At 42.5% G+C, this 27,413-nt stretch overlaps 1 protein-coding gene, 1 long non-coding RNA gene and 1 pseudogene across 4 annotated transcripts in view; 1 reads left to right on the top strand and 2 right to left on the bottom strand.

Annotated features, from left to right (window-relative positions):
- LOC118358072 (small G protein signaling modulator 1-like) overlaps positions 1-27,413 on the bottom strand; it is a 101,288-nt gene that overhangs the window by 48,247 nt on the left and 25,628 nt on the right. For all 3 annotated transcript variants that reach the window (XR_008078806.1, XM_035735501.2, XM_052478572.1), the window contains exon 3: positions 5,622-5,697. Coding sequence is in view for 2 of the 3 variants with exons in the window: in XM_035735501.2 (XP_035591394.2) it covers positions 5,622-5,697 (76 nt within the window). In the remaining variant the exon portion in view is untranslated. The remainder of the gene's footprint in view (positions 1-5,621; positions 5,698-27,413) is intronic.
- On the bottom strand, positions 9,031-9,784 carry LOC127911664 (toll-like receptor 13; annotated as a pseudogene).
- On the top strand, positions 17,252-19,321 carry LOC118358074 (uncharacterized). The gene is made up of 3 exons (XR_004820415.2): positions 17,252-17,403; positions 17,846-18,134; positions 18,227-19,321. It is a non-coding gene; the product is annotated as an uncharacterized LOC118358074 (long non-coding RNA).

The following is a 27,413-nucleotide window of genomic DNA, read 5'->3' as shown; positions in this document are numbered from 1 at the left end:
CCTACCCTTTGGAATGACTTCGATAGCAACAGTGAATCTATTTAGTTTTTTCAGTGGAGATCTCTCAACAATCATTCTCACGATAGCACATTGGTAATAGTCAGTGACAGATGGCATAGCTAAACTGGGTGTGGTTAAAACTCTGGATGGGAGACCAAAAGTTTGCTGTAGATAGGTCAATGCTCCAGTAGGAAGTGCTGCCCAATTTTTTTCTTCTTCTGATAGTGTATTTAACCGTTGAAGATCTGATGTTGTTAGAAAGGTACAAATTCAGCATATTTTCAACAAGGTTTGTCTATGTAGAATTTTGGTTACAAGTTTGTTTTTTTAAATCCAAATTTTCCATGTCGATTCCACTTCACAATAGGATGACAAATTACGTTGAAACAGTGTTGATTCAACCAGTTCGTGCCTAGTGGGTAACTTCTGTGTAATTATGACTCAGCCGCATGATAGACACTTCAGACAAAGCTTTGCGGCTTGAGGCTCTTATGAGTGGCTCAAAGAAGCCAATCATTTTTGTCAAGTTATCCATAAACGTGAGCTTTGCAGTAAATACAAGAGCACAGACACACACATCCATACAGTACAGAGACACACATCTTCCTATAAGGCCTATGTGGCATGCCTTGAGCGGTGTTGACATTTGAGCTCTCTCTCAGGACTAATCCTGTTGTTCTGCTCACATGGGGAAGGCCATGGTCGTCATGGAAACCCCTGCTGATGGAGAGCTTCAGCACTGGGACTGAGAGCGCAGTGGAGGGCTCTCTCTCTCTCTCTAACTAGATTACAACAGGATAAAGGCGTCTTTTTTTAGGACTACAAAAATACATGTTAAAGGACAAGTGCAGTCAAAAACGTGATTTCCCTATGTTTTATATATAATTTCCACACTATGAGGTTGGAATAATATTGTGAAAACTATGATAATGCCCTCTTAGTCCATGGTGACATCGTCATGCGGTAGATTAGTGAGTAGCCCATAGGGTTGACCCCATTTAGTCCACTTGTTTGGTCGATCAAGATTTTTTTGTCGAGCAGTGGCAAATATCTAAAAGCAAAACGATGGTACACGAGACACCTGTACATTGCGGAGGATTAGTATCACTAGTACTTTACTAGTGCAGCATCATTTTAAGTTCTCATCTACAACGTTTGTTTGGTTACAGAAATTTCTGTTAATGAATTCAATTATATTATTATTAGTCTTACCGTTGTCATTGCAGAAGTGGGCATGTTGTTTGCAGAGCGCACAACCTAGGCTACACTTGTGAGGAAAAAGTTTGGGTTTATTTCGTTATTTTCATATTTCATTGTCTGTTGTTTGGAGTGCTCCTGTCCATCTTGAGTACAGACATGCACCGGATTACGCATAGAACTAGGCCTAGGCTACCTGGCCTCCGCGTAAATGTGCCCATTTGGGGATCTGATACTATTTCTGATTGACTTAACTCACCATCACCGTGGAGCTTCTCAAAGTAATTTTTTCTTCACCTCAAAAAGCAAGTAAACAAAGTCTGTTTTCACATCTATAGACAATGACACTAGCTCCACAACATAGCCTATTTGAAAAATCTTTCCAGCTCTCTCTTTCGATAACCACTCAGCATGAAAGGGGAAAAAATGTCAGGCCTTGATCCAGTGGACATGACATAAAAAGGGCCCACCTGATTACTTCTTATCCCTTATTATTACTTCTTATGGGGCTCCCGAGTGGCGCAGCGGTCTAAGGCACTGCATGTCAGTGCAAGAGGTGCCACTATAGTACCTGGTTTGAATCCAGGCTATATCACATCTGGCTGTGATTGGGAGTCCCATTGGGCAGTGCACAATTGGCCCAGCACTGCTGGAGTAGGCCATCATTGTAAATAAGAATTAGCTCTTAACTGACTTGCCTAGTTAAATTAAAAATGAAAAGAATCCCTTGTGCAATTAGCCTAAAGCTGTGTCTGTCCAGAGATCACTGTCTCCAAGAAACTCCAGGGCCCAGAGATGTTTATAAAATGTTCCAAGTTTGCTAGTGTGAGCTTCAGGCCAGATCCAAGATAATAGTTGATACAATGTTTCAAGTTCCTTGCAGACAGGCCATGCGTAGCCAATGTGATTTATAGGATTTTTATTTGTATCAATATATTTTGTACCTGCAATGTTTTTATTTGTTGGCTTTACATAGGCTTTTTATTTTGACATATTACATATTGGCAATGGCAATACTTTTACATTTGTATCATTTTCATTTAGATAGAATTTTGATTAACCACATGACATTGATTGAGATATTTCGACATTATTATAAATGAAATGAAACTGTTCCAAGGAAATGTGCATATGAAAATCATAAGTGGCACGCAGATGTGTAGAAATGTACGATAACATGGCACTCCAAATGCAAAAGGTTGCCGACCGCTGGTGTAGCCTATTACCAGCAACTTCAAGAGCATAATGGCAGAATCTGCTAAGGCCAGTAGCAACGGAAGGAGGAGGAGAGACAGGTTGTTTTTCTTCTGGTTAGGCTATATTTATCTCTGGCTCCCTCTTTAGGGTATTTTGTGTGTCTTTATTTTTAATTGCCGTGCTTAAAGCATCAGACAAAGCAGCCTACATATAGTTGATTTTATTCAAACATCTATATATGGAATAATTCACTTTTAACATTTTAACCAATCGATTGGTCAACCAACATTTTTGGGGGTCGGGGACAGCCCTAATAGGCCAATAAGTAAGAGAGTTCCAAACCCCTCTGCCAATAACTGCTAGTTTTCCATTTTCCATTCTCCACTCAGACCACTCCCAGACAGTCCTACCAAAATTCTTGCTTGAGAAACTGCTCTTTGCTACGAAGCAATGTTGGTATATTTGTTTTTATCATTTTAATTGAAAGCAATCACAGTAAGGTACCAAAAACGATTTGATATTGAGATAATAAAACCTGACCACGACTTCCTAAAAAATGTCAACCTGCGATGCATTTTTTTTTATACCAACTTAGCCCACCGGCTCTACAGTATCCTCATAACATAGCCCATATGAAAATCATTATCATACCATGTCCATTATTGCACTGAATAACTAAACTTATCATGTATAGAAATAGCAACAACTAAAGTTTACACAGATCTGCAAATAATAAATGAAACCATGTAATCAGAGTTATCATATTTTCCAGTTGTTCAGTAGCTTTGTAATTGTAATGTTGGAGCAGTTTTCTGCATACACTCACTGATACAGTATCTATTCTCTCTCTCTTCCTTTCTCATTATCTCTGTTGTCTTTTCCTTATTATTACAGGGGAGAGAGAAGCGCCATTTGTAATAAAACTCAAGAGGTCTCAATAGGATGCCCCTTGTCTTTCCAGCTATTACAAAACAATTTCAAATATTGAAAACAATATTCCAGAGGGTGAAACCTACTTGGCTTTGTGATACTTTGGCTCAACATAACCCGGGGACGATGCAACCAAAGCAATATTCACCGCGTCAAACATACCCTGTGGTTGAAGCAGTCACAGGAAATGAGTGGCTGGACCCGGTCCTCTCTCTACACAGGCACTCTTATTAAAAAGGTCATCACAGCTACGGAAGTAATGACCCCTAATCAGCATGTGTCTGTGGCAACAGAACACATTAGGGGACTCCGTGTGTGTTGCTACTGACCCGGACCGGCTCATCTAGTGCTACACTCACAGGCGATTTCAGCACAATGACATGAACACATTCTAAATATGGCCAACCACCATATTGGCTTAGATGAATTCTTCAACGTGCCAAAATCCTGGGTGCCTTATGGAGTTGGCAAAAGAGCAGAAACAGATCGGACTCAGGCTACGTCCACGGCCACACCTTTAATACTAAGCTTAATTAACAATTGGATGACTGTTGACCATCTCGGTCACAGCAGTGAAACGAATAATAGCTCTTTTGGTGAGGAGAAAAGGATGAAGAGACGTGTCAAACGGCTAACGCTTGACATTTTCCCAGGCGCTCCTGCCTTAGCGACTTGTAAAATGTGACCATGATGATAGAGGCTAATTACTCCCTGGTGACCTGCCCAAGCAAGTCCTCTCCTCCACCCCTCGCCCTGCCAGTCCATCCTGTGATCTCTGCACAGACACATCTCTATTGTGACAGCTTGGTGTACAACGTGAGCAGAGTAGAATATGTGTGAGTAAAAGAGCCACAACAACACAGAGAGCCTTTCGGGGGGGGTGGGTGCAAGGGGGAGCTAACACCCACCACGGTGTATGAGCTCGAGGGAAAGCTCTTACTTCCAGGTCTGTTAAAAGGCAAGCTACTCTACTGTTGCTGTGGGAAGGGAGAGCCTTTCCTTAGAGATGGATCTCACAGTTGTCAGCTAGCAGCCGCTCAAACGTTCCACCCACAGGTTGAAGTGATATGCAGATTTGGTATTTTCCTTTGCCACTTTTATCAGTTGATAAAATAGCCTGCGAACCTCGGTAAGGATGTCAGTGAGGCTTGATGACTAACATGTAACCCACCCTCCCCCACGTCAGTGACTGTGAGATGATTCTTTCACACCCCAATGCAGTGCAACAGATTGCCATTATCACCTATCCTTATGCTTACAACAAGCCTTTTTTTTTAACCTAAATCACCTAAACTCTTCACAGGGCTCTACGACCTTGTTCCCTGCCTGTGTTACATAAGAGGCTTCCCAGCAATAGTTGCAATGACGTGATTCTGACAGATTTTCTTTGCGATGTCAGGTTTTATAGACATATTTTAAGATACCAGAAAATGGGAAACCAATATTATTCTTATACCAAATATAATAAGAGTGTATATAACATTAGCAACACATTCCTAAAATTCAGTTGCACCCCCCTTTTGCCCTCAGAACAGTCTCAATTCGTCAGGGCATGGACTCTACAAGGTGTTGAAAGCGTTTCACAGGGATACTGGCCCGTGTTGACTCCAATGCTTCCTACAGTTGTGTCAAGTTGGCTGGATGTCCTTTGGGTGGTGGACCATTCTTGATACACACGGGAAACTGATGAGTGTGAAAAACCCAGCAGCGTTGCAGTTCTTGACACAAACCGGTGTGCCTTGCATGTACTACCATACCACATTCAAAGGCACTTAAATATTTTGTCTTTTCCATTCCCCCTCTGAATGCTAAACATACACAATCCATGTCTCAATTGTCTCAAGGCTTAAAAATCCTTCTTTAATCAGTCTCCTCCCCTTCATCAAATCAAATCAAATGTATTTATATAGCCCTTCGTACATCAGCTGATATCTCAAGGTGCTGTACAGAAACCCAGCCTAAAACCCCAAACAGCAAACAATGCAGGTGTAAAAGCACGGTGGCTAGGAAAAACTCCCTAGGAAAAAATCATCTACAATGATTGAAGTGGATTTAACAAATTACATCAATAACGGATCATACCTTCACCTGGTTTCACCTGGTCAGTCTATGTAATGGAAAGTGCATGTGTTCTTAATGTTTTGTCCACTCAGTGTACATCTGAAAAAACACCTGGCCAATGGAAGCTGTCTGACTCATGTCCGACAGGAGACCTGTTCCTTCTGATTGGCACAATGACCAAAGATGATATTTTTAGGTGATTAATGAACAAATATGTCCCAATAGTTGAAACTCACCACAAAACGAGACAATGTGGCTGCTGTCTTCATGTACAAACTTCCTGGTGACAGCCTCCTCCATGATCTGCTTCACCTGTGAATGACAGAGGGAGACACTCAGACATTCTCGATAAAACCACTAGTCTACGGAAACGAGGAAAGGATTTACCAGTCAATTTCTACTGCATTTTTTCAACATTGGTAAGAGATCAGAGGGGTGGAGGGAAGGAGGAAAGGAGAGAGTGAGAGAGAATGAGATGAGTGCGTGCCAAGAGTACACGCCAAGTTAGATGAATGAGTCACCCAGCTTGCATCAAGCTGATCTCAGATGGATAGGGCTGAAGAGGGTTGAGGTTGGGTGGTTAGGTGAGTGGGCTACTATACCCACACTTCTGGGGCCCACCTCACAGCCTGGCTTTGTAATCAAATCTCTTGAGATGTGAATGGAGAAAGAGAGAGCGTGAAAACACAGTGTCGCCGGCTTTTCATGTTTCGTCGAGGCTGGCACCATACGACACCTGCAATTGAGTCAGTGACGTCAGATATAGCAGAAACCTCACTCGTGCAGCCACAGCTTCAGGGGGAAAAAGCGGGAGGGGGGGTCAGAGTATGACTCATTTGAAGGGTTTGGTTTTATCGAAACCGTGGTTTCCCCCTTGCTGACCTGGACACAGGCTGTCCTCGCAGGGACAACATCAGACCTGCACCCCAGATGACTGATAACTCTGACCCTGGTGAATACGGGGACATCTCCTAGCACTGCCACTGCTCTACATCTGGGGAATCAGCCTGCATAGAGAGAAGCCCAGATAGCACTAATTTCCTGTTGTAATGAGTCTTTCCTCTGAGGACATATTACCCTGCACAAAGAGAGGTGGTGCCTGCCTAGAGAACACAAAGACACAGACACACACGCACAGCTGTGCAGACAGAGGAGCTTTGAATATCACTACGGAGGGCGGATTAAAAGTTCACAATGTTCCATTGAAGCAGAAGCAGAAATGACTTGATTGTGTATCTCTGATTGTAAATCTAGTATGGTTAAACAGATGTGGAAGTATTATTGTCTGTCATCAATATAACAGAGTAGCCTTGCCCGAGACCTGTACAGTAACTTGCTAATTCTTAGGCTTAGATCAGTGGGGAGTCTTTTGGCGTGAAGGCGGGTCACAAACAAACACACAGCCATTTCAGTTTGTGGATGTAAATCTTGCCCATAACATGATGGCTGGAGTACATTGGTGGCACCACATTCCCGGAGTTCCACTTCCTTGATCTGTTGGCTAAGACGGTTGGCTGTGAATGGTGTGTGATGTGGTGCAGAAGGTTGAGAGTTCAAACCCTGCAAATGCACTGTGACATACAGTGGGGCAAAAAAGTATTTAGTCAGCCACCAATTGTGCAAGTTCTCCCACTTAAAAAGATGAGAGGCCTGTAATTGTCATCATAGGTACACTTCAACTATGACAGACAAAATTAGAGAAAAAAATCCAGAAAATCACATTGTAGGATTTTTTATGAATTTATTTGCAAATTATGGTGGAAAATAAGTATTTGGTCAATAACAAAAGTTGATCTCAATACTTTGTTGAATACCTTTTTGTTGGCAATGACAGAGGTCAAACGTTTTCTGCAAGTCTTCACAAGGTTTCACACACTGTTGCTGGTATTTTGGCCCATTCCTCCATGCAGATCTCCTCTAGAGCAGTGATGTTTTGGGGCTGTTGCTGGGCAACACGGACTTTCAACTCCCTCCAAAGATTTTCTATGGGGTTGAGATCTGGAGACTGGCTAGGCCACTCCAGGACCTTGAAATGCTTCTTACGAAGCCACTCCTTCGTTGCCCGGGCGGTGTGTTTGGTATCATTGTCATGCTGAAAGACCCAGCCCCGTTTCATCTTCAATGCCCTTGCTGATGGAAGGAGGATTTCACTCAAAATCTCACGATACATGGCCCCATTCATTCTTTCCTTTACACGGATCAGTCGTCCTGGTCCCTTTGCAGAAAAACAGCCCCAAAGCATGATGTTTCCACCCCCATGCTTCACAGTAGGTATGGTGTTCTTTGGATGCAACTCAGCATTCTTTGTCCTCCAAACACGACGTGTTGAGTTTTTACCAAAAAGTTCGATTTTGGTTTCATCTGACCATATGACATTCTCCCAATCTTCTTCTGGATCATCCAAATGCTCTCTAGCAAACTTCAGACGGGCCTGGTTTAAGCAGGGGGACATGTCTGGCAGGACGGCGTAGTGTGTTACTGATGGTAGGCTTTGTTACTTTGGTCCCAGCTCTCTGCAGGTCATTCACTAGGTGAACCCGTGTGGCGCACGTGACAAATAAACTTTGATTTGATCAGAGAGGTGCGGGGAGGTTGCCTTAATTGACAATCACGTCTTCGGTGCCCGGGGAACAGTGGGTTAAGTGACTTGCTCAGGTGCAGAATGACATATGTTTACCGTGTCAGCTCGGGGATTCGATCCAGCAACATTTTGGTTACAGGCCCAACGCACCAACCACTAGGCTGCCGATCTCTAGAGTTTGCATAATCAACTAAATGAGACAAAACAGAAAAATTAGGGTAGGGAGGTGAAGAGAAAATTAGGGAAGTGAAAACATCATATTCTACAGATGTAGGATCTGAATATAATCACTCTTTCATTGCTGAGAATTTTCCTGCACTGCAGGAAATGCAGATGAGCTTAGTGATTTACATAAATTCACTGAAAACCCACACTAACGCATTAACACGTGCGATTCTCACACTTGTATATGTATTGCGATAGCAACATAGAGATTTTATTGCGGTTCCATGGTCCAAACATATTGTTTACCATGTCTGCTGCAGAGGGACAAGGGAGCCATGTGAAAATGAGTTTTGATTAGTCATGGAAATAAGATATGAAAACATAGAAGATGGAGAACAAGCTATGAAGGAGAAATAATGGAGTTTTGTTGCAGGTACAGCCAACGATTGCAAAAATAATATTGCGATATTGTCAAAACGATACAGTGTCATGTACACGTTTAAAGTTGCATTTAAATAACAAAACAAATTGACAATATAACTTTCATAACAGTTACATTGGCAAGCTAATAGTTTAACCACCGATAAAGCAACATTATGGACTAAACGTTCAAATCCTGTTGCTGCAGGATTATTTTGCTCTGACAATATGGGTCAAATTAATTATCAGTACATCTCATCACGAAATCGCATAACATTTGCCCAACTCAGTTTCTGATTATAGTACATTATAGTACATATTATAGTACATTATAGTACATTATAGTACATATACACATGAGTTAATCCCTCTGTTGGAAATAATATTGCAGTTTATACACTTACACTTTTATTTAACTTATTATACATGTTTTTTTGTCCAGCTTCAGGTCAATTGGCTTTATATTTAGAATGTCACTATCATACCCTCTCTACCCCGGAGAGGATGGGTTTCTCCTCATCAGGGCAGTCCCTGGTCTCCAAAGCCACCCGGAGTTTTATCCCAGATTGCTCCCCAGCTCTGGGCCAACTCAAGTAGGTGAGTCTTTTCACCAGCCTCATCATGCGATGGTAGGGCGATAACTGCTGGTCCGGGAACTAATCCAGAAACACCAGGATCAACACATGCTTCTGCTCATCAAACAGACTGAAGCTGGCCATCTGCATCTCCCGAGAGTACCATTCACTCTCCAGGTAGCGACGACTGATCATGTCGATGATCTTGCGGCTCCCGGAGATGGCGTCTGTGATGTTGTCTATGATGGGTTTGCCTGGCTCGAAGAACCGGTGGTGCAGACAACCTCCACCCCTGCTCTCTCTTCAGCTTTGGCAGAAGCTCCCCCAGGACCCAAGGCTCATCGTGGGCATTGTAGAAGACAGTGGCATCGTACTGACCTCAATGAGGCGCATGTGTCTTCCTCCTCTTTGTATCGTGGAGATAAGTCAGGAAGAGGTGGTAGGCATAGACCACCTTCCATCTCAGGAGATGGTAGGTAAAGGACCCCATCAGGATGAGGAAACGCAGATAAGTGGTGGAGATTAAGTAGTAGAAGCCTATGTCTGTTGAACAGTAGTGGGTGTCAAGGTCCAACAGTTTGGTACCTCTTTTGTCAACTGGGATGATACAGGCATAATCATAGGCATCAAAAACTTGCCATCGGTTGTCTATTTTCATCTGGGGACAGGGGTGACATGACCTCCCCACATTCTGAAATAGTTTTTTAATTGAGCTGTGATACAAAACGTGGCTCCGGTATGCTTTAGGACCATGCAGACGCCTCAGGGAGGTCAGGTAGGCCGTTTTCCGGTATTAGCCGGCTGTATGAAGTCAATGCTTCGGAAAGGCTGTATAGGACCAGCATAGGAGAGATGAACAGAGGCAGCTGCTGTCTGTGTTGCACTTTTTCTCAGAGTTGTAAAAGCAAGCAGAGATGAAACGGGCTACTCTTTAGTTGACTGATGTAGCTATCAAGGTAACTGCTGTTTGACAGAAAAATAAATATTTACTCCCAGTGCTGATATACTACTAATGTAACTGACATGTTAGCTAAAGTTAGCTAGCTAGCTAGCTCACTGACTTTAGCTATTATTTTTGACTCAATTACACTAGACCTGAATCAAACGATGAAACCAGCAGCCAAATGATTGAAGACCGATATTCTGACGTTTTTCTGCGTTTTTCTTCGTCAGTATAGCAATGTAACGTTATCAATCTGTCAGTTTCCTCACAGCTAACTCCCTACTTTTCACACAGACACGGTATAAACAGCTCTACAGGCGTCACTTTCATAGTGCACAGTCAGTACACAACACTATGCTCATCATGTCTTAGCAGGGTCAGACAGCCAGGGAAGACCACTCTACAGAGCTCAGGTACATTTTGCAGTACATTATAATCAGTGAATGGATACTGTGACGGCCCTGAATTTTTCTGAACCGTCTCAGTGCAGCTCCTTCCAATAGGGCGCTTTCCCTTTAATTCCCAATTAAATAGCCAGCATCAGCTGCACGAAAGGGGGGTTGTGATGGAGACGTGCATGAGGATGTGTTCAACCCTCAGTTCCGAAGCTTCTCTATTCCGTTTGTTTTGTTGCCGTTAAACGTGTGTTTTGTAGCCTAAGAGAGTTTACCCAGGATGGATCCACTCATCGTCCCTGGACTACACCTCTGTTCTTCATGGCCTCTCCGCTGGAGATCTATTGGCGGATTGGATTGTCTGACTGACCGACTGACTACCACCTTTTTGTATACGGTATTTCATTTGTTTGGATGTGATGTATACTGTGATTTGTGTAGTTAGTGGTAGTTGAGGACCAAGAGTTGATCCGGAAAGTTCTGTGGTAAAGTAATTGTTATATTGATTGTATGTTTAATACTGGGTTTACGCTACACTGAATGAACGGACAAACATCGGACAAAAGTCACTTGAGTTCACTGAACTCCTTTTACCGGGCAGGACTCTTTTTAGGCCCGAGGTAAACATTTCTGGAGGAACCAGAACTCATTGTGATATTATTATATGTGTGTGTGTAATCATTGTTGCTAATACAACCCACGCAACAGAATATAGTTGTTTTTGAAGTTCTTTCCAATGTTTTAAGGGTTTATGAAAAGTTTATTTCCATCCTGACTTTTACATAAGTCCTTTGTATTGGTGTAGACTTGACGGACCAGATGGGACTCATTCCCACCCAAACTAAAAGGAGAAACCAATGTTTTCTCTGGTAGGCACAACCTACCTGGCACCCCTATAAATAATAACCTCAAGTCAAAACCGTTACATAAAAAATGGCACCCCAGATGGGACAGCTCAACATTGAGAACTAACCTAAGCAAATATTTTGTGTGGAATTAAAACAATGGATTCACCCCAAGATAATGTGCTCATCCATGTCATACCTGTCAATGGGAATACACAGGGCCATTCTGACCATCAAGCTGACAATACAAATCATAATGTGAATGGAGATAATGGAGTTGATTTGGGCCAGAGCCCTGGGAATCTGAATGCTCATGAGCCACAGGCCACAGGAGGTCTAACCAGTTACTCACTTATTGACATGGATCTGTGAAGTACTGAGCTAGTCCTCCCTCTGACACCCAACCTTCCTCCATTGTCTGGTTTATCTCCAGAGGTTGTAGTCTTACAACTTCAAGGTGACATCCTTGATATTCGTCAGACTCAACAACATCTCCAAACTCTTATCCACCATAAATTCAAATGTCTGAGGGAAGAGCAACAACAGAGTGCCATGGAATTCAGAAACTCACTGAGCACTCTAACCCACACGCTGAAAGAGCTCAGTGAGAGTGGAAGACGGGAAATGACTGGTGCCATGGACAGGCAGTTTGACTACCAACGAAACCAACTCACTGCCACTCTCCAATGGCGCCTGCAACATCACCACACTGAGGTCCTCAAGGATGTTAATTCTGTTTTTTCTCCCATGGTTAACACTGTAGACCACTTGCAGACAGAACTCTCTAATTGTGTTAAAATGTTGGATGACGTGTCTGTGGACATGGCCTCCATTAGGCACAACTCCTTACACAGAGTTTCCCTGGTGTCCACTTCAGTTCAGACCACTGAGGGCCAAGCTGGCACCTCTGAATGTCCAAGACCGTATCAAGTAAACCCTTCCAGAAACCACAAATCACAACAGGCCAACACACCTAACTCTCTTCGCAGGAATGACCATCCTTCTCTGGGTGCTTTAACCAGAGCTGAAACCCCAAGAGTCACTGCCTACGCCCCCATCGACATCCCCTTCCTTTCAGTTAATACCGCACCAATCGGAAGCTAAAAAGTTACATGATTGGGGTTCAAATGTGGCAGTCTTCTCTGCCATTGCTCCGTACCACTAACCCTTGATAATCCTTCTGATGATCTCCTTTTACAGGCTGTGAGAAGAGCTCAGCTGGAACAGCCAGAGGAGTTAAGGCTGTTAGCAGCTGCAGAATAATGCTGATGTATGTACTTCAAAGCTGGGACGCACCAGGCTCCTGAAGCACAAAATATTCCTTACACAGGAAATGCCGATCAAGCAAAAGCCATATCGTTTGTCCCCAGCGAAGCTAATCATCCAAAAGGGACTCATTAATGATATGTTAACACAAGATATAATAGAACGTTCCTCCTCTCCCTGGGCTGCTCCTGTTGTCCTCATCCCAAAAAAGACTGGTGGTCTTAGATTTTGTGTGGACTATAGGAAGACCAACAATGTTTCCCAGACTGATGCCTATCCTCTTCCCACCATCCATGAGATCCTGGAGTCATTGTCTGGCGCTGTTGTGTTCACTACCCTTGACCTCAATAGTGGTTATTGGCAGGTTGAGATGGACCAGGAAAGCAAGGACAAGACTGCGTTTGTCTGTGCCGAGGGCTTGTTTTCCTTTAAGGTGATGCCCTTTGGATTAAAGAATGCCCCTGCCACTTTCCAAAGACTCATGGAGATTGCGTTAGGTGAGCTCAAAGGGAAGATCTGTTTCGTCTACCTGGACGATATAATTATCTACTCTCAGAACAGAGAAAGACACTTTCAAGATCTTCAAGCAGTGTTGGACAAGCTAAGAGAAGCTGGTCTGACCTTAAATATGAAGAAGAGCAACTTCTGCCAAACCTCCCTGAAGTTCCTTGGCCATATTGTGTCTTTCGACGGCATTCATGTGGATCCTGAAAAGACAAAGGCTGTACAAGACTTCCCTGTGCCAACCACACTCAAGGCCCTTCAACGGTTCCTTGGTATGGCTGGATGGTACCATCGGTTTGTGTCGAACTTCTCCCAGGTGGCAGAACCCTCAACGCGATGAAGCGAAAAGGAGCGAAATTCCAATGGACGGCAGAGTGCCAGACTTCCTTTGAAACCCTGAAACGACATCTCGTCACACCTCCCATTTTAGGTCATCCCAACTTTGATTGCCCTTTTGTTGTTTACACTGATGCAAGTGATGTTGGACTTGGTGCTGTCCTAGTCCAACAGACTGGACTTGGCACTGAAGAAGTGCTAGCGTTCGCCAGTCGGACATTGAATGGAGCAGAACGGAACTACTCCACAACAGAGCAAGAGTGCCTTGCAGTGGTCTGGGCTTTGGAAAAGTGGAGGTACTACTTGGAGGGAAGACACTTCACTGTGGTCACTGACCATTCCTCCCTTGTGTGGGTGTTCAAGACCAACAAACCAAGCACCAGACTCATAAGATGGGCTCTACGGTTGCAAGATTTCACATTTGCAGTGGAATACAGGAAAGGAAAATACAACACTGTTCCAGATGCCTTGTCCAGAGCTCCTACTTGTGATAACGGTGGCCCTGATCTTACATGTGCTACTGTCCTGTCAAGCAGTCGAGACTCGCCCAAAACGGACTTTCCCATCTCTGATGAGGCCATATGGAAAGCTCAACAGGATGATCCAGAAGTACAGGCTTTGTACCAGACTATCCTGGAAGATGGAGAAAAGATGGTCAATCCTACCACAAAGCTGACCATCATTGAAGATAAAGTCTACCGAGTCGTACAACTACCTCACAGAACACTCTACCAAATGTACATACCGGACACTCTACGCCTACAACTGCTTCAACATTTCCATGAAGACCCATTAGCTGGTCATTTGGGCAGGTTCAAAACCTACAAGCGGTTGCAAGCGTTACTCTACTGGCCACATCTGAGCATGGATGTGAAGTCACACATCCGAAATTGTCAGGTTTGTCAAATGTACAAACCAGAAGGTAGAAAGCCTGCTGGCAAGTTGCAGCAAACGGTGGTTACCCGACCTTGGGAAATGTTAGGAGTGGATTTGATGGGTCCATTTCCTAGAAGCTCCAATCAGAATGTGTACATACTTGTTTTTGTTGATTACTATTCAAAGTGGGTGGAACTCTTTTCCCTGCGTCAGGCCACAGCAAGGACCGTCTCTAACATCCTTACGAAAGAGATCCTGACTCGCTGGGAGTGCCTGATTACATCCTGTCTGATCGAGGTTCCCAATTTGTCTCTGATCTCTTTGAGGAGACCTGCCAAAGATGGAACCTGAGGCAGAAGTTGACCACGGCCTATCACCCACAGACCAATCTCACTGAGAGAGTAAATCGAACCTTGAAGACAATGATTGCTTCCTATGTAGGGACCCAGCACAAACACTGGGACAAGCACCTTCACGAGTTTCGATTTGCCCTGAATTCTGCTGTGCAAGAGTCCACTGGAGTCACACCTGCAGAGCTGAACCTAAGTCGTCCTCTCCGAGGACCCTTGGATATGGTGCTACAGCCCCAGCAGCTTACTCCAGACGCTGCTTGCTATGACCAGGTAGGCCATCTCCATGACTTGAGAGCTCTTGTCTCAAAGAACATGATCCAGGCTCGACTCAAGCAGAAGAGAAATTATGATAAGAACAGACGAGACATGCAGTTCCAGCTTCGTGATCGGGTGTGGCTTCGCTCTCATCCTTACTCAAAGCTGAACAATTCTTCTCGGCCAAGCAAATGGCAAGGACCATATAGGATTGTGGAGCAGATGGGCCCTTTGAACTACCGAGTGGTGAAAGAGGACACAGGTGAAGATATGCGCATCGTCCATGTCTCACGCCTTAAGGCCTGTTACCCCTCGGCTGAGGAATTGGAGGCGATTGAGCGCCGCAAGGTCCTGGATATCTTTGAAGAGGATAGTGAGGATACTTTTCTCGGATTCCCAGACCCAGAAGTCTCGCACCTTAAGGCCTGTGACTCCTCAGCTGAGGAGCGTGAGCTCCAAAAAGTAATGAATATTTTTGTAGAGGAAAGTGATGAGGAGACCTTTCTCGGTTTCCCCGACCAAGATGTGCCTTCCAGGGCAATGGTCGGCTTTTTCCAGGGGAGGGGTGTGACGGCCCTGAATTTTTCTGAACCGTCTCAGTGCAGCTCCTTCCAATAGGGCGCTTTCCCTTTAATTCCCAATTAAATAGCCAGCATCAGCTGCACGAAAGGGGGTTGTGATGGAGACGTGCATGAGGATGTGTTCAACCCTCAGTTCCGAAGCTTCTATTCCGTTTGTTTTGTTGCCGTTAAACGTGTGTTTTGTAGCCTAAGAGAGTTTACCCAGGATCGGATCCACTCATCGCGTCCCTGGACTACACCTCTCTGTTCTTCGTGGCCTTTCTCCGCTGGAGATCTATTGGCGGATTGGATTGTCTGACTGACCGACTGACTACCACCTTTTTGTATACGGTATTTCATTTGTTTGGATGTGATGTATACTGTGATTTGTGTAGTTAGTGGTAGTTGAGGACTTAAGTAAGAGTTGATCCGCTTTAAAGTTCTGTGGTAAAGTAATTGTTATATTGATTGTATGTTTAATACTGGGTTTACGCTACACTGAATGAACGGACAAACATCGCGTGACAAAAGTCACTTGAGTTCACTGAACTCCTTTACCGGGCAGGACTCTTTTTAGGCCCGAGGTACAGGACATTTCTGGAGGAACCAGAACTCATTGTGATATTATTATATGTGTGTGTGTAATCATTGTTGTTGCTAATACAACCCACGCAACAGAATATAGTTGTTTTTGAAGTTCTTTCCAATGTTTTAAGGGTTTATGAAAAGTTTATTTCCATCCTGACTTTTACATAAGTCCTTTGTATTGGTGTAGACTTGACGGACCAGATGGGACTCATTCCCACCCAAACTAAAAGGAGAAACCAATGTTTTCTCTGGTAGGCACAACCTACCTGGCACCCCTATAAATAATAACCTCAAGTCAAAACCGTTACAATACAAAGTTCCATCTTGAGTTGATGGGTAGGCTACAGTCTGGGATAAACGGTTATTTAGATTGCTGAACCATTGATTATATTCATGGATAATATAACGTATAAATGTACACCAATGTAATTCTTTGTCATGCCTCATCTGAGCAGGATCAGATGGTGACAGGGGTCTCATCGGGGTCAGGCAGCCAGGGAAGACCAGTCTGGTGATGGAGCTGAGGGGAATTTTTGCAGATACAACACTATTTTCTCTGTGCAGCAAACACTGGACAAGCAAGAAGCTTCAAACTATTTTAAGGCAGTCTGACAAACCTCTAAAGTTGATTTCCAAACTGTATCAAGGGTTGATAGAGGCTTTTCCTGATGACACACAACAAGTAAAACAAAAATGTGAGGAAGACCTGGGAGACAATACTGATGATAATGAATGGATAGAGATATGTTTGAATGCCCAGTCATGTTTATATCATCCCAGACATAAATTACTGCAGTTTAAGACCATCCATAGAACATACTACATGCCAGTGAAACTGAATATCATGCACACAAATGTAACTATTCTGCTGGAGGTGTAAAACACAAACACGGGACATATTTGCAGACAGTGCATTTGGAAAGTATTCAAACACCTTGACTTTTTCCACATTTTGTTACGTTTACAGCTTTATTCTAAAAGAGATTCAATTGCTTTCCCCCTTATCCATCTACACGCAATACTCCATACTGACAAAGCAAAAAACAGTTTTTTAAAAACATTTTTGCAAAAGATATAAAGTTAGCCATGGAAAACTGCAAATGTGTTGCTACTGCTCTCAATAATATTGCTGCTATGAATTTATCAGGCGCTATTGACAAAGGTCCGTGGGAAAACGTTGTGATGGACTACTTTCAGGAGGACGATTTTTGTGGCATTGCACATGGTCAGTGTGAACCAGAGTGACTTGACAAAATGGGCCAAGCAAGCTGTACAAACAAAACGGAAACTACACAGGACGTCTTATTTAATGAAAGGGATTGCAGTCTGCTGTGAAGCGTTCATTCATGTACACGGGTAAGAGTCTATCTACAGTTTCAGATATTATACATTTCTAATTTTGTCAGAATGTTGTTTTCAGTGCAAGTTAAAGCTTACTGTTAGCTAGCTACCTAACATTAGGTGGCTGGCACTTTAACATTACATGTATGATCTGTGAAGTAATATTATCTCAGAAAGCCATTTGCATTGCTAGTTATAGCCTAATGTTAGCTAACTAACCAGCTAACGACAGATTTTTACATTGTCAGCTCGGGGATTCGATCCAGCAACATTTTGGTTACTGGCCCAAAGCTCTAACAACTAGGCAACCTGCTACTATGCTAAAATGCTATGCTAAAATATTTGTATCTAGAATTTGTCTTTCAGCATTCAGCATAAACAACACGTTTTGATTGTTTAATTTACCTCCAACATGATTGGCACTAATTTCATTGATCTCCTATTATTTCTGTATTAGCACCATTTCTACACCAACTACGGAATTGGAGAAACACATGTGGACCTGAATTGTGATAACTGCATTGGTGAAAAAAAAAGAAAGTTTGTGGTCTCGAGATTGCTGGTGTTGTGAAGGACAGCACTGCGACAGGGGTCAACATCCCATAGCTGTTTGGACTAGAGGATTGTACGGTACTAGTGGAAAGCTATGCCTGGCAACAACACCTGACTTCGTACTTCAGGCCGCTGCCGCAGATCAAGCAGTACCAACACTTCAGGAGAATATCATTTTCATTGCATTGTATAAGGTTATTCTTCTTATCTAAACTTGAGAGGTGAATTGATGTTTTGCAAGGCTGTAATTTCTTCTCAATTTGTTTTCTTATTTCCTGTTTTACAGCTTTGATGCTCTGGAGCCTGGTGTTGTTGTTGCCAATGAGCATTTGGACTCAGTCGGGACCAGGTTTCAGCTCCTGCGCAACGCCGACATCATTCCTCCAATAGATGGTCTGCCTGTACAAGCACCACTTGGACTGGAAACAGCAAGACAAACTTACATTTCTGAGAAGATCAGGGAGTTTTGCGATGAAGAGACTATGGACATCACATGCCCTGCACCAAAGTCAAGGGCAGGAAAGAAACAGGCCCTCCGAATATAGATTCCCTTGTTCATGCGCGGTTTGAACGGACCAGTTCATCACTGGGGTGCGAGTTCCCAGTCATCAGCACTATCTGCAGTGCCTCTATTCACTCTCCTAACACACACGCCATACATTAAGGCTACTATTTATTTTTTTATCCTGCTGCTCAGGCACTTTACCCGATTGTATGCATCTATCACCAGTATCAACGATATCGTTATTGTTCTTGTACATACGGTATATTATTTTGTTCTTTCTCTACTGGCATTGACACTTTTTCTTATATTTTCTTTATATTGACACCATCTATTTTTGATATTGCTACTATGCAAGTAACCATTTACTGTACCGTTTACACCTTCTGTAGTGACCCATCCACTAAGCTAGATGTGGCTGGGGGATTATAGCATTTCTTTCACCAATTTAGACAAGTGTGTCTGGGTAAGAATCATCTAATATTTATACAATATTTGTTATCTGGACACTTTCTGTTTACCTGGAATTTTTTCTTATTGTAGGCTACAACTTTTACCACTTTTAGTCTTAATCTTTACTACACTACTCAGTGTTTAGCACATGACCTCACATGTGAATCCTTAAAGAGATGGGTGGGTCTGGTTTAAGACGGTGTGAACAATGCTGAATAGGTGTAGACAAAGCTCTCTCCAGTAGGTGTACCAAAACATTCAATGGCCACTTTCTCAAAAGTGGGATTACAAGTTCATCAACTTTCAAAGCAGAATTACTTTCCCATTGTTCATCAAATGCAGTGTATGATATAACATTTTGTAGCTCTGTGTCTGCTTTTATCCAATGTCAAAAACACCATTTCAAATACTATATTATCCTACTTATCATGTTTCACGTTAGATTTATTAACTACTAAAATGTCAAATGTTTTTTTTTTCAATTCTGGTGCAGCTCTGCACACAAGCTTGTTAGCTACCTAGCTCAAGCTTGTTAGCTAGCTAGCTCAAAAAGGACATTCAAAGTGCCTTCATAGAAGCCAATCCTCTAGGTATAATTATGTGGACCTAACTCAGATAATGCATGCCATAACAAGATGCCCAGCTCTTCAAACCTCCTCCTCAACCCTCTCTCGCTCTCTCCCCACCTGCAACATTTCAGTCGCATCTTGTTTAGTTTGCCTGCTCTATCCGCACTAATTGGGGAAGTCATTTAATGAGATTAAGGTTAAACAAACTCTGGGATTCAAAGTTTAAAAATGAAACAGAATTTGTAAAAATGATGGTTCAGTTCAGAATGAAATGATTGGTTGGTTGGAACCATTTCCAATGGTACATACACACAAAAAGTAGGTTTACATGGGAGAGATGCGTTTTACCGTGAGGTGTTGTCTTATTTGTTTTGTGAAACCAGGTTTGCTGTTCACTTGCGCATATATGAGATGGACGGGAGTTCCATGCAGTCATGGCTCTGGATAATACTATATGTTTTCCTTGAATGTGTTCCAAACCAAATCTATTGGTCGCATACACATTTAGCAGATGTTATTGCGAGTGTCACAAAATGCTTGTTCTGGACTTGGGGACTGTGAAAATACCCCAAGCGTGTGTGTCAGCGCTGTGTGTACATTTACTACGCAAACAATTTGGAATTTCCAACACATTAATGTTTCTTATAAAAATAAACTTCCTCGCAGCACTTGACCATATGACTCTCCCTCAATGTCAACAAAAACGAAGGAGCTGATCATGGACTTCAGGAGACATCAGAGGGAGCACACACCCATCCACATTGACGATAGAGAAGGTGAAAAGCTTCATCAAGATAAGATCAAACTTGAGCCTGCAGGACTTGCTTTGTGGAGTGTGGTGTCAAAAAAGCAGAGCATCTCTTTATGACAGACAGACCTCTCACCATCTTTGCAACCATTGAATCAATATTTTTTTACAATGACAGTTACAATCTAAGGTAACACCAAGTAATTTAGTCTCCTTAACTTGCTCAACAGCCACACCATTCATTATCAGATTCAGCTGAGGTCTAGAACTAAGGTAATGATTTGTACCAAATACGATGTTCTTAGTTAATTAAGGACCAGTTTATTACTGGCCACCCATTCTAAAACTGACTACAACCTATTGTTTAGGGTTGCAGAGATTTCACTAGCTGTGGTTGCAGACGCACAAAAAGTGAAGGGGAAAAATTCAGACCCCTTCACTTTTTCCACATTTTGTTACGTTACAGACTTACTCAAAAAAAGTTTTTTTTATTAAACTCTCAGCAATCTACACACAATACCCCATAATGACCAAGCAAAAACCAGTTTTTAGGCATTTGTAAATTTATTACAAATTAAAAACGGAAATATAACATTTACATAAGTATTCAGACCCTTTACTCAATACCTTCTTCAATCACCTTTCCTCCAGATGTGACACTTAACATTCAGGCCAAAGAGTTCAATCTTTCTTTCATCAGACCAGAGAATCTTGTTTCTCAATGTCTGAGAGTCCTTTAGGCACCTTTGGCAAACTACAAGCGGGCTATCATGTGCCTTTTACTGAGGATTGGCTTCCGTCTGGCAAATCTACCATAAAGGTAGAGTGCTGCAGAGATGGTTGTCCTTCTGGAAGGTTATCCCATCTCCACAGAGGAACTCTGGAACTCTGTCAGAGTGACCATCGGGTTCTTGGTCACCTCCCTGACCAAGGCCCTTCTCCCTCGATGGCTCAGTTTAGCCGGGCGGTCAGCTCCAGTAAGAGCTTTGTTGGTTCCAAACTTCTTCCATTTAAGAATGATGAAGGACACTGTGTTCTTGGGAACCTTCAATTCTGCAGAAATGTTTTGGTACCCTTCCCCAGATCTCTGCCTCGACACAATCCTGTCTCGGAGCTCTACGGACATTTCCTTCGACCTCATGGCTTGGTTTTTGCTCTGAAATGCACTAGTCTACTGTGGGACCTTATAGAGACAGCTGTGTGCATTTCCAAATCATGTCCAAATCAATTGAATTTACCACAGGTGGACTCCAATCAAGGCCATGGCTCAGGGGGTTGATGTCCTTGATTATATTTTTGGCCTTCTTGTGACATCGGGTGCTGTAGGTGTCTTGGAGGGCAGGCAGTGTGATGCGTTGGGCCGACCAAAGTTTTTGAAGGTCTTAGGAACCAAGCCAAATTTTTTCAGCCTCCTGAGGTTGAAGAGGCGCTGTTGCGCCTTCTCTTCCACACTCTCTGTGTGGGTAGACAATTTCAGATGATCAGTGATGTGTACGCCGAGGAACATGAAGCTTTTCACCTTCTCTATCGTCAATGTGGATGGGTGTGTGCTCCCTCTGATGTCTCCTGAAGTCCATGATCAGCTCCTTCGTTTTTGTTGACATTGAGGGAGAGGTTATTTTCTTGGCACCACTCCACCAGGGCCTTCACATCCTTCCTGTATGCTGTCTCGTCATTGTTGGTAATAAGGCCTACTACAGTTGTTTCGTCTGCAAACTTGATGATTGAGTTGGAGACATATGTGGCCACGCAGCCATGGGTGAACAAGGGGTAGATCAGAATTAATATTGTAGATAGACTGGCTTTTATCAATGCAATTGTCTGCATCATTTCCAATCCCCCATAGGTTTTGGAAATATATAAATGATATAGATATTGTTATATATACACAGTACCAGTCAAAAGTTTGGACACACCTACTCATTCATGTTTTTTTTTTTTTTTTTACTATTTTCTACATTGTAGAATAAGAGTGAAGACATCAACACTATGAAAGAACACATATGGAATCATGTAGTAATCAAAAAAGTCTTAAACAAATCAATATATTTTATATTTGAGATTCGTCAAAGTAGCCACCCTTTGCCTCGACGACAGCTTTGCACACTCACACACTGGCATTCTCTCAACCAGCTCCCACTGGAATTTTTATTTGATAAAACCTTTATTTAACTAGGCAAGTCAGTTAAAAACAAATTCTTATTTACAATGGCAACCTGGAAAGCATTTCCAACAGTCTTGAAGGAGTTCCCATACATGCTAAGCACTTGTTCACTGCCTTTCCTTCACTCTGCGGTCCAACTCATCCCAAACCATCTCAATTATATTTTTTCCCTTTTTTCTCCCCAATTTCATGATATATCCAATTGGTAGTTACAGTCTTGTCCCATCGCTGCAACTCCGGTATGGACTCGGTAGTGGCGAAGGTCGAGAGCCATGCGTCCTTATGAAACACGACACTGCCAAGCCGCAATGCTTCGTGACACACTGGGCGCATAACCCAGAAGCCAGTGTCAGCGTGCATGCACCCGGACTGCCACATGAGTCGCTAGAGCACGATGGGAAAAGGACATCCCAGCAGGCCAAACCCTCTCCTAACCCAGACGATGCTGGGCCAGTTGTGAGTCGCCTCACTGTGACACTGCACTGCAGTGCCTTAGACCGCTGCGCTACTCGGGAGGCTCAATTTCGAGTCTCATAACAAAGGGTCTGGGTTTTTTTTACATTTGAAAACATTTCTAAAAACCTGTTTTCACTTTGTCTTTATGGGGTATTGTGTGGAATTTAATAAATGTAAGAATAAGGCTGTAACGTAACAAAATGTGGAAAAAGTCAAGGTCTGAATATTTCCTGAATACACTGTATTTCTAAGGCTACATATAATATAGGCTATTGAGGCGTTGAATAAGGCCCTGTCTGGACCACTTCTACCGGGAGAAAGGAACCAAGCCAGAAGTCGGTGTACAGTATCCGATCTAAGCTATCAACTGCTTTTCTTTCATGTTTCTCTCAGGAGTGTGAGAGGAGTCCACGTGGAGTGAGGATGGAGAGAAATCTGTTCTAAACGTTTCTTATGTTGCTAGTATCATGGTTGACGAATGGACAATACATAATAATGAGTGGTAAAGATGAAACATTGAAATTGGGACATTATCATGGGCCATCCACTTTGAACTGTAAAGCTATCTGAAGAAGAAGGAAAACGACGCCAGAAGAATCAGTGCCTGAGAGAGGGGGTTGGTCAGCTGAGCCAATAAAATTGTTTTAGACTTTTGAGGTATCAGGTTGATTGTAGAGGTCTACACCACATAAAATTATAGTAATTTAGATTAATAATGCATTGAGATACTGATCTGTATTATAATCGTGATTAAAAAAGTTAATAGTAGAATTATGGGATAATTATACTGAATGTTAATATGAATGTAAATTCTGCTAATATTGGTGTGTGTTGAAGTGAGTTTTTTTACTAATAGTGATAAGACCAATTTGAAACACAGAGCAATGTCATTCTAAATTTTGGTTGGAGAAATATTTGATTTTTTAAATTATGATTTGGAATATGAATGATTTCCCTGACCTATTCTCTATTCCTGACTACATCTCTAAGCATAAGGACTTAGAGGGATGCCTGTCCTATATGTTGTGATGACGTCTGCGTTTAGACACTGGTTCTCATGTAACTCATGTATTTCTATGTTATATTTGTATTTTTCTCAACAATTGATTATTCTGTGTGATTAAACCTGTGCAAGTTTGTCTTGTAGAATAAAGGTTGTAAACTTAGTTTCAGAAGGGAAAAAGCTTACATATAAGCTAAGGTATTTGACATTGAAGGGATTTAGTTTTTTATTTTATATTAAATATTGAGTATGTAATTACTTTTCTGATTCTCCAGAAGGGACAATGTCCCTTGAGAGGGGAATGTCGTGGCTGAATCAGAATTAGTTAGGTAACATAGATAAATAAGATGTTTTATCTTATTTTTGTCATTAGAATGTCTTCTTTTGGACCATACTGTTGGCAGTTGCAGTTATCCCTTCTCAGCTAGGGCTCAGTCACTTGGGGCCCAGAGAGGGGAGAGGTCAGGCTTGTCTTCATATGTCAATGTATCTGTTAAACCATGTGATGCTATGAAGAATATCAGAAGGGGAGGAGGACAGAATGGAGGCTTGTCTTCTTATGGGAATGTGTCTGAAACTATTGTATGTCCCCTCTGAGGTTGCCCTTATCTTGACCTAGTATATGACCTAAGAGGCTCACTGTCTCTGTGAGCTTGTCCAGGAGGGATTGTATTTGAGATGGGGGTATCTAGAATTGACAATTGATATATGCCATTGGATGAGGCAATGTTTTGGTTCTAAGTGGTACCAAGAATGAGATTAGAATCTCGTCTCAAGAGACCAAACTGAACAGTAATTTATAGCTAATGCTGTCTGGCTATGGGATACTCCTCTCTCAATTAAAAGTTATTCCTTTGTAATGTTCCTAAGATATGTTATTCGTCATGTGAGTTGAGAGGGGTGTGTCTTGGCTATAAATGATGCTAAGAATGATTTTGTAAGCACTCTCAGAGAATTAATTTACAGACACTGAGTTGATCTGAGAGTCACAGGGCTATGGTGAAGCTCATATATAATTAAAGATGGACTTTATAATATAACTCTGACTTGTGTGTGGTTTGCTCTCTCAATGTTTAGTAATACAGGAAATTACCACGACAAGATGCACTCAGAAATACTCATCCTTCCTCATTATAGAAATGCTAATAAAAATACATTAGATTTATGTAGGATTTTTTTCTAGGACCCAAAGTCCATTTACATAGTTTACTGAGAAGGGAAAAACACTGGTGACTCATATGATATTTGACTTGAACCATGGTAATTAAAGTATGCTAACTAAGGCTTGGATACAACTGATGATACTAACGTGTAAATACAGCGCATATTCAATTTTGGCCCCCTGAAAGCATTAAAATAGAAATGCTATATACCAATATCAAACCAAAAGCCCTGCCTTTGGCCGTCTGAGTTCACAACCTTGTCAGCGTCGGCAGCAATGTTAAAAATCAGCCACAAACATGACTCATGCTGCCATCACGATAACAATAGCAATCCCAAAGTCTGATCTCTCACACACACACACACACACACACACACACACACACACACACACACACACACACACACACACACACACACACACACACACACACACCTTGCTCATTAGGGGCCCACCCTGCTGTGAGAGAGAGAGGCTCAGGAGGCCGCAGAGTGACACAGTTAATCAGAGCAGCTGAAACATCAGGCCTCTGGTCATTACTGAACATGAGACAATACAATGAATTTACTCATTCACTGTTTTTAAATTTAAGGTTAAGTTGATGAAAATACTTGATTTTTGCAGAAAGCTTTGAAGTGCATCTCCTTGTTGTTTTACAAGCAGTACATGCTGGCTGTTTTAAAATTCCCCCACAACCCACATTCCCACTGAGATGAAGGCCTGAATAGTGAATATTGATTTTTGCAAATTACCATGTGTTCTCAATGGCTTACAGTACCTACATCAATAACAGCACCACTTCTGACCCCTAGTTAGTCCCCTTTGGTTTGCCCACGTGACCTTTTCTTTATAGGAGAGGATGAGGTGGTGGAGCTGTGTGTCCTCAGGGCCCAGGGGCAGCTGCTCAAACAGCTGGTGTGGTATACCCTCATGCCTTAAGGCAACGCCGAGTCCAATATAATTGAATATACCACAGGTGGACTCCAAGTTGTAGAAACATCAAAGGATGATCAATGGAAACAGGATGCACCTGAGCTCAATTTCGAGTCTCATAGCGAAGGGTCTGAATACGTATGTACATAAGGAATTTCAAAACAAAATGTGGTCAATTTGCACAAACAAATACAAACCTGTTTTCGCTTTGTAATTATGGGGTATTATTGTGTTTCGATTAATGAGGACATTAACGTAAGAAAATGTGGGGGAAATCAAGGGGTCTGAATACTTTCCGAATGCACTGTTTATGGTTGTCTTGCCTACTTAAGTGGAATGACCTGATTGCATGTTGCTGTGGATAAGAGATATGTAGGTGATAATGTAGGTTCAATCAGTAAGGCGGTCTGAATGGTGTGCTGCTTTGACGTCATCCCATATTCACATCGTTTCCTCTCTATGGGAATTTATATTTGATGTTGATGCGCTCATCAACGTCATGTCACTCCTCGTCCTTTACTATCAAATAGCCATGTGCAGAATGTCAGTCACCTATTACCCTATGGCCAATGAGCAGAGCTGACTAATGCAACTTTCCCACGCTTGCTAAACAACCTATTACCTGGGTAATAATAGCTACCTTGCTCTCTTTTCACCAGTGGTAGAAAAAGTACCCAACTTTGCTTGACATCATGAGAAAATCAGCCAAGTCCTCAGAAATTATTTTGTAGACCTCCACAAGTCTGGTTCATACTTAGGAGCAATCTCCAAATGCCTGAAGGTACCACGTTCATCTGTACAAACAATAGCACGCAATTATAAACACCATGGAACCACGCAGCCACCATAACGCTCAGAAAGGAGATGCGTTCTGTCTCCGAGAGATGAACGTATTTTGGTGCGAAAAGTGCAAATCAATCCCAGAACAACAGCAAAGGACCTTGTGAAGATGCTGGAGGAAACAGGTACAAAAGTATCTATATCCACAGTAAAACGAGTCCTATATCGACATAATCTGAAAGGGCGCTCAGCAAGGAAGAAGCCACTGCTCCAAAACCGTCCTAAAAAAGCCAGACTACGGTTTGCAACTGCACGTGGGTGTCACGACTTCTGTCGAAGTCGTTGCCTCTCCTTGTTCGGGCAGTGCTCGGCGTTCGACGTCACCGGTCTTCTAGCCATCATTGCACCATTTTTCATTTTCCATTGGTTTTGTCTTGTCTTCCCACACACCTGTTTTCAATCCCATTCATTACCTGTTGTGTATTTAACCCTCTGTTTCCCCTCATGTCTTTGTCAGAGATTGTTTTATTGTCAGTGTTGTTTATTTGTTGTGTTGGTGCGCGACGGGTCTTCGTACCCATGTTTTTTCATGTCTGTACTCTTTAGTGTTATGGAGCATGTTCTGTGGACATTTATTTAAAGACTCCATTTACACTCCATTTTGACTCTCCTGCGCCTGGGGACAAAGATCGTACTTTTTGGA

Source organism: Oncorhynchus keta, chromosome 25, assembly GCF_023373465.1.
Source record: "Oncorhynchus keta strain PuntledgeMale-10-30-2019 chromosome 25, Oket_V2, whole genome shotgun sequence".
NCBI lineage: Eukaryota > Metazoa > Chordata > Actinopteri > Salmoniformes > Salmonidae > Oncorhynchus > Oncorhynchus keta.
This window is presented reverse-complemented; position numbering and strand designations above follow the sequence as displayed.